Genomic DNA, 11,824 nt, shown 5'->3' with positions numbered 1-11,824 from the left:
TGGAGTAAATATTACTCAAAACAAAATGTTTCCTTTAAGTAAGCAAGGAGCTGAAAAAATATTTTATGTGGTTCTACCCAAATTGTCTGCCAGAGGGCAAATAACTTTTGCCACACAGAACACAGGAGAAACAAAGAAATCAAATATGTGATGCTCTAACTCAGTGGTTCTCAATCTGTGGGTCTCTAGATATTTTGGCCTTCAGCTCCCAGAAATCCTAACAGCTGGTAAATTGGCTGAGATTTCTGGGAGTTGTAGGCCAAAACACCTGGGGACCTGCAGGTTGAGAACTATGGCTCTAACTACAGATGAACAACCTTTCTTTCTTCCAGATTTACCTTGGAGCATCTTTTTGAAGAGATGTCCAAATTACTTATAAGCAGAGTTACAGGTCAGTTGGTTACTTACAAAATATAAACGGTATATTTATGAAGTGTTGCTTACATGAGAATGATTCAACCAGAAAAACAGAACAGTAGAGCTGATGGCCCAACTGTCATGATGCTAGCAGCTCAGCAAGTTAAATCTGAAAGAATTATTTCCAGTGGGCACCAGCCAGCAATATAGTGGTTGTCTCTGGGGACTTTGCAGCAATCATACTTGCCACAGTGCAACTATATTTATCCTGGCAAAGCAGGGGAAGTGTGCCAATACAATATAATTTCCAATAAACTTTCACAGCTATCCAAGTATGTTTTGGCCAGGAAATCTACACATTTCACAGCCAGATGTAGCCCAGCTCGTATCTGGGCAACTGAGCCATTTCTCTGATGAAGCTTTAGTGAGTTGGTGACTGAAATTAAACTACATTTTCACAAAAAACACCTGCTTCAGCCTGGATAGTATCCCTGTTCAGTTTTTTTGAATGACTTATAAAAAAACAAAACAAATATCACACATATTACTATCAAAGAAAAGAAGAAATGTGGGGGAGAAAACACCAAGCCTAATTTTTTCTGTAATGTTCTTTATATATTTTCTATAACTTGGGAAGGGGGAAGAGCTTGACAGACACACTTCAATGTAGGGTTTTCAGTACAATGAGCACATACTAGATCCGACCTTTCCTTGAGGAATTGGCTCTTGGTCACAGAGGAGAAGAGTTACATCTTCTTCCATATCTGATGTGATACTGACAATTATCACCTCCCCAGCTGATGCCATTTGTAAAAACACATTAAAATCAAGTGTAGTTTGGCCCTGAGCAATAATGATGTCTCCAATTCTCAGTATCGTCCACCAGTCTCCAGTGCCCTGCTTTCTTTGGTCTCTGAGATGTAACTGCAAGTTCTAAAGAAGACATTTGGGTGTGAGCAAGCCTCAATCTAAAGTATGTTGCTGGAATGTCATCTTTATTAAAATTTAGTTGCCTTAAAACATTGTGCATGTGTGTGTTCCAAAGCCATAACCTCCAATTCTCCCACCATCTGTCCTGCTTTTGGGGTTTGTCAGTTTGTTGTCTCTCTGTTTGCAGAAAAAAATATATTAATGTCTTGCACACCAATGAATACAATGTACTATACAGGGAAGAATCAAGAACTAAGCAGTAATCACATTATGATCTTCATGTACAAACCCAACTCAAAGATGGCACACAGTCTACTCTCCTCCCTTCTTTTTTTGCATTACCCCAATCCTTTCCATAAATTTGACACATGGACACCTGCATGAGCAGGCCTGAGGATTGTGTTGACATCCACAGCTCTAAGACATGGGTGGAATACACATAAGATCCTATAATAAATTCTGTAAAAAAGAATTCTATCCCTTGAGGGTACTTTTCCTAGAGTTTTGCTTGTGATTTCTAAAACCATTGGAAAAGTAATGCAACTTAAAAAAAATACAAAACACATTTTGCAGAACATAGTTATATTAACATGGATAACTTTCTTTAAAACAGGACCATATTATTAAAGTCTGAACTTGTGTTTCACCTGCAGATGAATAGAGCAACAGAATACATCAAGAAAATAGCTGGCTTTTAATGCATTTTTTTGACTTGGGAAAATTTTTATCTTATAGATGCTGGTATTTATAAACAGATAAACAACACTGGAATGAGGATTTTGTTTTTACTATTACATACTGCTTATAAAGTAGTTAATATGGCCTAAATATAAAGAACTAGGAAACTAGTTCCATGAGTCCAAGTGAGGTTTGGGTTTGTATTTTCCAGCTGTGATATGGCGTGGTGAATTTACCATTCAAAAGGATATTCCTTTGGATATGCTCAGAACTAAAGATCTCAGAAAAACTTGGATATTTTACTTTTTAAGTGAGGAATTTTGGGGGTTGCAGTCCCCAAAAAAGTAACGTTTCCTTTGGATCACGGCAGTAAAAAATGGCTTGTTGTCCTTAAAACCTTTTCATAGGGATAAAGACGCTTGCATGGAAAGGGGCTCCAGTTTCTTCTAAGTGCTGGAGCTCTGACTAAATGCCTAGAGCCTTGGCAGTTTGGACATGTTTAAGCCACAAAGGCCTGCCTTTTCCATCCCTATTAAAGAAAACCCTTTAACTGTACATAAGGATAAAGATCTTTTTTTAATCACAGACTGAAACATCATGGTTACAAAATGGATGGTTAAATTCAAAACCACCATGCACACAATTCTAGCTGGGAATAGTTTGCCCACCTCCACCATCCACTTTCAATCTGATAGCTCAGGCAAAGTTCACATTTGCCCGTGACTGAACAGTGAATCCCGGAATATGAGTGATGCTGCTGCACAGCGGAGGCGAGTGAGACATGTTGTATTCGCACAGCAAGCTGTGGTGGCTATTTTTCAAGACTTCTATGGCACCAGATCAGGAATCCCAACAAGTCTGCAGCTTTCTGTCCAGAGTCTTTTCTGCAGCTCTTCGTCATAGGAAACATCAGCAGATTTTGTCCTTTGCTCATTGTAAAGATAGCAGCCGCCAACTCCTTCTAGCTCTGGTGAAACTGCTGCATAGATTGACGTAGATGCCCCCTCTTCTGGTGTCTGTGAATAAGAGAGAAACAACAAGAAAGAAGTTGTGGAATGAAAATACTGAGAACAAAGCACTTACTGGTTATTGATAAATGGAGGGAAGCATGGAGCAGCCTCATTTTGTGATGATCCTAAAGAAGGTCAAGAGTCCATAACATTTTTGATTCAATCAATATGGAAAGCTGGAAGGTGGGGGTGGGAAAGAAATAGATAGACAGGCAGAGAGAGAGAGGGGGAGGAGGGAGAGGGAGAGTTTTCACATCTTGAGTGTTGCTATATGGACCTAAGAGTTAGTTGTTGTTTTTTTTAAAAAAAACAAAAAACAACAACCTATCATTGCAATATGGAATGTATCACTTGAGCAGAAAAGTCCCAGAGAGCCTTGGAGTCTATTCTTACTTTATAAAAGCATTCTGACAACCTATCAAACATGGCTGTTCACAGCCATCTCATCACCATAAACAGCTGGCATTGCAGTGTATTGGCACAACACTTTCCCCTAAAGCAGTGGTTCCCAATCCGTGGGCTGCACTGTGAGAATGAAAATCCAGTCTGCGAACCTCCTTCCTCTTTATTTATTTCATTTTATTTTATTTTTTCCCCACTTCTTTCCACAGAGCTGACTTGGTGTCTTCATTTTTAGGCCTGTTCCTGGGGTTACCGTATATACTCGAAGATAAGCTGAGTTTTTCAGCCCTTATTTATGAGCTGAAAAAGCCTCCCCCGGCTTATATTCGGGTCAAGGTCAAGCCAGCAGCGGAGCCTGGAGGCCACAGTATGTTTCCTTTTCCAAAACCTCCCTTCTTCGCTTCTCCTCTCAGGCTGGTTATCTTATTTTTTTTGAGAGAGAGAGAGAGACAGAGACAAGAAGCAAATGTTTTCAAAAGTGAAAGGAGAATGTGAGAAAAACCCTTGCAAGCCAGATTGCATGGGTAGAAGGGGAAGGAAAAAAGATATTCTTGCACATTTGCACGATTTATTGCTATTATTACTATTACTACTACTACTACTACTACTACTACTACTACTACTATTATTGCAAGAACATTTGAGTCTAAAGGGAGGGAAGGAGGGAAAAGAGAGCAACAGAAGGTGTTTATTTCTTTTTATTCCTAAGGAAACAAAAATGAGGTGGGCTTTTTTGGGAGGGGGAGAAGTTTTAAAAAGCCTTTTCTGGCTACTTTTAGAGTTTGAAAAAGGGAGAAAGAAAAGAGGTGGGAAAGGGCAGGAGAAAAGAGGACAAAGTTGTTTTTAGTGGGGCTTTGCTTGCATTTCTTCCTTGGGCAAATGCATGACCCAAAGCTTCTAAATATTTATATAGATGTTCCCCCTACAAATACATTAATATATGGATTTTCCCCTCATATGTTTACAGGTTTTTGCAAATCCGATGTAAATATAGATAACTAGAGATTTCCATATACCTGTATATCTGTTCCTATATGTATACAATAATTTTATATATGAATTTTACCCTCACATGTTTGCAAGTGCAGAGGGAAAATGCGCGCGCGCACACACACACACACACACACACACAGATGTCTAGATAGATATAAATATTAATAAATCGGGCTTGGAAATATTGCAGGAGGAAAATGTACATAGAGGATTTGCAAAGGTTTCAGGGGAAATACACATGTGAAATTAGTATATATAATGATAGATCTATATCTAGCTCTGCATTATTTATGTAGGCATATGTTTGCCTGTTACTATGTCGGAAGCTGGCCTGAGTCCCCAGGGTACAAATGAAGCTGTTGTTGTTGTTGATGATGATGATTATTATTATAAAGTTATTGTTGCTTTTCCACTTATAGAGTTAGTTTACTGTTTTTCTTTGAAATACAGTAAATATTCAAAACATTTAACCCACTGATGCCTCAATTAATGTAATTTTATTGGTATCTAATTTATTTTTGAAATTTACCAGTAGATACTGCATTTCCCACCCTCGGCTTATACTCGAGTCAATAAGTTTTCCCAGTTTTTTGTGGTAAAATTAGGTGCCTCGGCTTATATTCGGGTCGGCTTATACTAGAGTATAGTATCGAATGGCATCTTGCTTCTCACCAAATGCGGAGAGCACAACCTTGTCATCACCAACACGTTCTTCCGCCAGAATAACAAACTCAAGACATCATGAAAGCACCCCCGGTCAAAGCATTGGCACCTCTTGGACTATATAATTACACTTGCCAGAGACCGCCGCGATGTGCTTCTCACAAGAGCCATGACAGGTGCTGATGACTGCTGGACAGACCACAGGTTAATCAAATCCACGATGGCTATCAAGATCGTCCCCAAACGCAGACTCCAAAGAAGAAAAACAAGGCGTAAAATGAACACCCAAGCCCTTCAGGAGCTCTCCAAACGAGCCCTTCTCCAAACAACACTCAAAGATCATCTACCCACAGAACACCCCGAAAATGTTGAGGAACATTGGAACAAACTGAAGACCTCCATCATCACAGCCTGCAAAGAAACCATTGGATACCAAACTAAGAAACATCAAGACTGGTTTGACGATAACAACAAAGAGATCTAACAGCTAATTGATAACAAAAGGAAAGCTTTCCAAACATGGCAGAGAGACACCAACTGTGCTGCCAAGAAAAAGATTTATGCCAGTGCAAAAGCTGAGGTCCAAAGAAGGACCAGAGAAGTCAAGGACATCTGGTGGACAAAGAAGGCTGAAGAAATCCAACACTTTGCAGATACCCATGATGCTCAGGGATTTTTTCAAAGCCACAAAGATAATTTATGGACCAAGAAACCATGGCATACAGCCTCTACGCTCATCAGATGGAACCAAAATTCTGAAGGACAAAACATCAATTGCACTACGTTGGAAAGAGCACTACCAGAACCTGCTGAATCGCAGCTCCAATGTGGCCAAAGAGACCCTCTCACAAATCCCGCAACAACAAACCAGGGATGAGCTTGCAGCACTGCCTAGTTTGGAAGAAGTTAGCAATGCCATCAGTCAACAAAAAAAAAAACAACAAAGCCAGTGGACCTGATGGGATTCCTGCTGAAAGCTTCAAAACGGATGGACCTGAGCTGATACAACAACTCCACCAGCTCATTGAAAAGGTATGGGTGACCGAGAAAATCCCAGCAGACTTCAAGGATGCCACCATCATCACCCTTTTCAAGAAAGGGGATAGAACAGACTGCGGGAACTATTGCGGTATCTCCCTTCTAACCTCCGTTGGGAAAATCCTCGCAAGAATCCTTGCAAACCCCTTCTCCCTGTCTCAGAAGACACCCTCCCAGAATCCCAGAATGGCTTCCGTCCCTCCAGAGGAACAGTGGACATGATCTTCACTGCACGACAGCTCCAAGAAAAATGCAGGGAACAAAACCAACCTCTACATGGCATTCATTGACCTTGCAAAGGCATTTGACACAGTGAATCGCAGAGCTCTCTGGACCATCCTCCAAAAAAATTGGGTGCCCTGACAAATTCGTGAACATCCTGCGGCTCCTCCACGATGACATGATGGCAACAGTTTTGGACAGCAACGGCTCCCAAAGTGACCCATTTAAGGTGGAATCAGGTGTCAAGCAGGGATGTGTTATTGCCCCCACCTTATTTTCCATCTTCATCGCTATGATACTTCACCTTGTTGATGGGAAGCTTCCCACAGGTGTGGAAATCATCTATCGGCCAGATGGCAAGCTATTTAACCTCAGCAGACTGCGAGCCAAAACCAAGGTCACCACAACATGTTATAGAACTCCAATATGCCGATGACAACGTAGTCTGTGCGCACTCAGAAGAAGACCTACAAGCCACTCTAAACACCTTCGCAGAAGCATACGAGAAGCTCGGCCCCTCATTGAACATTGAGAAAACCAAAGTGCTCTTCCAGCAGGCACCAGCTAATCCCTCTGCAATGCCAGGAATACAGCTTAATGGTGTAACATTAGAAAATGTTGACCATTTCCGCTACCTTGGCAGCCACCTCTCCACAAGTCAACATTGACACTGAAATACAACACCGCCTGAGCTCTGCGAGTGCAGCATTTTTCCGAATGAAGCAGAAAGTGTTTGATGACCGGGACATCCGCAGAGAGACCAAGGTGCTTGTTTATAAAGCCATTGTCCTCCCAACCCTGCTCTACGCCTGCGAAACGTGGACGGTATACAGACATCACACCAAACTCCTGGAGCGTTTCCATCAGCGTTGCCTCAGAAAAATCCTGCAAATCTCTTGGGAAGACAGGCAGACAAATGTCAGCGTGCTGGAAGAAGCAAAGACCACCAGCATTGAAGCGGTGCTCCTACGCCATCAACTCCGCTGGACTGCCCACGTTGTCTGAATGCCCGATCACAGTCTCCCAAAGCAGTTGCTCTACTCCGAACTCAAGAACGGGAAACGTAATGGTGGGCAGGAAAAGTGATTCAAAGATGGGCTTAAAGCCAACCTTAAAAACTGTGGCATAGACACTGAGAACTGGGAAGCCCTGGCCCTTGAGCGCTCTAATTGGAGGTCAGCTGTGACCAGCAGTTCCGCGGAGTTCGAAGAGGCACAAATGGAGGGCTGAAAGGAGAAACGTGCCAAGAGGAAGGAGCGTCAAGCCAACCCTGACCGGGACCGCCTTCCACTTGGAAACCGATGTCCTCATTGCGGGAGAACATGCAGATCAAGAATAGGTCTCTTCAGCCACCTTCGGACACACCCCCAAGACCCTATAACTGGAGGACCATCATCCTTGGTCTACGAGGGATCGCCTAAGTAAGTAAGTAACTCGAGTATATACGGTATTTGGGGTGCTGACTCAGAAAATTGCATTGGATAGACCACATCAGCTCTAGATTATTAAATATGGCTTTCTGTGGGCCATTAGATGGCGACTACTGGATGGCACATGTTCTTTATCAGAAACTAGAGCTGATGCAATTTTCTGAATCAGCAATTTTCTGAATCAGCACCCAAATAATCAAACCGAATCTAAAGTTGATCAAAAATTGATTCGTAACGCTTTTGGTACTAATGTTGGAGAGTTGTCCCTAGTCAAGTGGTCCCTGGTCAAAGTGGTTCCTGGTCAAGTGGGCCCTGGTCAAAAAAAGGTTAGGAACCACTGCCCTAAAGCAACACCTTTGGATTAGGGAGAGCACACCAATTTGTCTTATTTTAAACTGTTGAGTGTGGCATTTTGGTTAAAAGTGGACGTGGAAATGACTAGAACCAAAATTTCTGGGAAAGATATTGGAACGCAGGCTTATTATTTACTGTTGGTGAAACTGTATTTTCAATCAGTGTTTTACATAACTGGCAAATCACACCTTCCTTAGCACAAATTTAATGAATTCCTGAAAGCAAGCAACAGTACTGAAATCTCTAGTGTAATTACTCCTTTTACCAGGATGAAAAATTATTTGATCTGCCATAAGCAGATGAAGGTGTAGGCTGTATGTATAATGCATTCCCCATTCAGTAACTCTGTACAAGACATAAACCATGACAACTCCACTGACAGAAAACGAAGATTCCTAGGTTTAATCCAGCACAGGAAGTTAAAATAGAGGATTTAATTTGACACACAAAATTGTAATCAAAGCAGTGTGCTGTCAGAGAAAAAACTAGTATATGTCACACATAAAACTAAAGTAATGATTTGTATATATAGCATGCAATTTGCCATACGTTTAACAGATTATATTACAATATGTATTTCTGAAACATTCCTAGGTTAAAACTTTATATGGCTCAGCACAGAGTAGTAATTCCACATGCTAACTATGATACAGGTGACTCAAGACTCTTCCTTAAAATAGTTCTCTGCCTGGTAGAAGAGGGAATCACAGAAATAACTGTCTCTATAGTCTGACGTGAAATTATTTCTTCTGAGACCCTCCTGAGAAATCAGTGGGTGATGGAATCATTTCACACCAGACTAAGGGGGCAGAGCCAGATCCTTCTTCTGTCTCCCTCGCTAGAAAAAGAATGCTGATGTGAGCTCCAATTTCATAACATCTGAAGAGCCTTTTCTACCCTAAGTAAATAGCAAGGGGTGCTTTTCACCCCTATGGCTTTGATGTTTTTACAACTCTAACAGTCTACACTGGCATTAAAGTCTGAAGCAAATGAAGAATCTTCATCATGTACTGGTGTTAGGTCAGATATATGTAATTTACAAGAAGTATTGATTGATGCAAACTGGGGTGGGATTAACAGCCACGAAAATCTGAGCAAATGCTATATAAACAAGCCAAGAGAATTTGGAAGAATTTGAAAAATATATATTATTATTCTTTAAAAATATCCAAAACAATATAAGCAACTACAATAAGCTTGCATGCCTCCCAATTATGATGCTTCTATTTGAATGTCTTTACAACTGTACATCTTAAAGATGCAAAAAAGAACTAATTTATACAAAAACGTACGAAATATATATCAGTTCCCAGAGCTGAATTTTGTCCTGAGGCCTTTATGGGACACGCTTTCCGAGCACAACCGAGGATATGGCAGATGCTTACATGTTTCCAATTCCCACTTCAGTACGAACTAATTACCCATGCCTGTCTAACTGATAGCCTTTTCCCAGATCCAGCAACGGAAAGGGGCCAATGGAAAAAGGAATCACTATAGCAACTGGGGCAGGATGAGAGAAAAATCAGTGCCATAGAAAGCTATGAAAATCTTTAAACAGGCTCCTTGAAGGCTAAGAACTACAGAGAAGCTACTGGACATATACCATTCAGAGCTAGAAAATAAAATTATTTTCAAAATTAGTATATTTTAATATTGTTCATGTTAACTATGTATATTTCTAAGATATTCTTTAACTCATAGCTATCATGTACATGGCAAACAGTAAAACATCTCCATTCAAAACACACGAGATTTAATAAAGAAGCCATTGTACAAACACAATGTTAATAGAAACAAGATTACAAAATCTTACCTTTACAAAGAAAATAATAGTATGACTCTGCATACTACCCTTCTTTTAAAACAGAAATACCAGAATTTCTAATATGATTTTTCCCAGTTGTATTTGTAAATATCTTGTTCTTATGTGTCTGACTTTATTACTAAGTTGTGTGTCAAATCCCATTTTCTTTTCTCCACTCTGAGCTTCCTGTTACTGTCACCTAGTTTGTTTTCCTTTAAAATCCTCATTTAAGGTCTGTCTGTGAGACAGAAGATCTAACCGAAATCGAGCGATCGTGTCCTCCATAAAGTTTTTATCACACCCTATAATTAATGTCAAAGTTACTTGCATTGCTCATGTGCAGCAGGTTATTCAATATCAACCTTTGAAGAAAAATCCATTATGAATGACTCAAGACGGCTGAAATGCTTTCCTGTGAGAAGCCTTTCTTTGCAGAAATCATAAATTGTACTAATCCATAAAAATGTAGCATTGTTAATGGCCAAAGCACTCCAAAAGAAATACCACAGTAGGTACATGTAAATTTAGACAATTTGTATTTACATTTTATTTATTTTGTGTCAAAAGCATTGCATAATAAATAAGTTTAAAAGTGATAAAATAAAGGAATCACAAACAGCTAAACAGTTTTAGGCCAAAAGTGGGCAACAGCAATCGCATTGTCTGTAGCTTTGAACAAATTATTTGCATTTAATTCCATGAACACATTTGATTTATTTATTTATTGCCTGCCCACCGAAATAGAAAATGAAGTGAGTGCACACACATGTTTTAGACAGTTCACCATTGGCAGGACTCATTGTTTTTGCTTTTTATTGTAAAGCACCATGCACATGGCATTAAATAAATAAATAAATAAATAGAGTCATTGAAGTAAATACTGAATAGTAGAAGCGTCAGCAAACATCTCTATCTTGCAACCCTATTTACTGGAATATTATTCAATAACATCCACTAGTATTAAGTCTCACATGGAACAAAGAATTCAAATAGAGTCCCTGGATTTTTGTAGCATGTTGAAGGGCAACCTGAAGAGTTTTTGCCATGAGCATGATGTCATAATTGAGTCAAATGCTGCTTTCAAGTTGAAATCTTTGCAAAAAGCATCTTATGAAGACAAGTAGTATATTATCTCAATAGGATGGTGCAACATAAAACAGTGGTCCATGGGAAAACCTCTCAAAAAAACCATCTTTTTACTCCATTAATATATTAGTCCTTAAATAGGTCTCTAATTTCACTAGGATATGTTTGCCATACAATTTGCTAATCATATCCAAGAGACTAATAGGTCTATAATTTACTGGGTGTGTTCTAGATTCACCTTTGTAAATCAGAATGACAATTGCCAATGGCTACTCCTTGGGAAATACTGCTAGTGCATAACTGGTTGTAAACAAAAATGCAAGCAGGGCACCCGTTTATTTTAATTTTAAAAAGTTTACTGATATGCCATTGGAAACAAGGAGCCTTCCCCCCAAGTACAGGAAAATGGCCTATGGAGTTCATAGTGGCCAAGGCTGGTGGTGGTTAGACAAATCTCAAGGCTCAGATCTGATGATGCTCAGGCTTCATGTAACAGTTTGCAGAATAATATTTCCATTTATACATTTGAAAATGGAGCCCTCGGTGACGCAATGGGTTAAATTGCTGAGCTGCTGAACTTTCTGACTGAAAGGTTGGCAATTTGGATCCGGGGAGTGGGGTGAGCTCCCGCTGTTAGCCCCAGCTTCTGCCAACCTAGCAGTTTGAAAACATGCGAATCTGAGTAGATCAATTGGTATCGCTTCGGCGGGAAGGTAACGGTGCTCCATGCAGTCATGCTGGCCACATGATCTAGGAGAGGTCTATGGATAATGCTGGCTCTTTGGCTTAGAAATGGAGATGAGCACCAATCTCCAGAGTCGGACTCAACTAGACTTAACGTCAGGGGGAAACCTTTA

General features: G+C 40.2%; 1 protein-coding gene across 1 annotated transcript in view; it reads right to left on the bottom strand.

Annotated features, from left to right (window-relative positions):
• Positions 1 to 2,522: 2,522 nt before the first annotated feature.
• zbed1 (zinc finger BED-type containing 1) overlaps positions 2,523 to 11,824 on the bottom strand; it is a 222,304-nt gene continuing 213,002 nt past the window's right edge. Inside the window, exon 8 of the mRNA XM_062975319.1 lies at positions 2,523 to 2,981. Within this exon, the coding sequence (XP_062831389.1) occupies positions 2,793 to 2,981 (189 nt within the window). The 3' untranslated portion in view covers positions 2,523 to 2,792. The remainder of the gene's footprint in view (positions 2,982 to 11,824) is intronic.

The sequence above is a fragment of the Anolis carolinensis genome, chromosome 3 (genome assembly GCF_035594765.1).
Source record: "Anolis carolinensis isolate JA03-04 chromosome 3, rAnoCar3.1.pri, whole genome shotgun sequence".
Taxonomy (NCBI): Eukaryota; Metazoa; Chordata; class Lepidosauria; order Squamata; family Dactyloidae; genus Anolis; species Anolis carolinensis.
The sequence above is the reverse complement of the archived record's forward strand: the minus strand, read 5'-3'. Positions and strand labels throughout refer to the sequence as shown.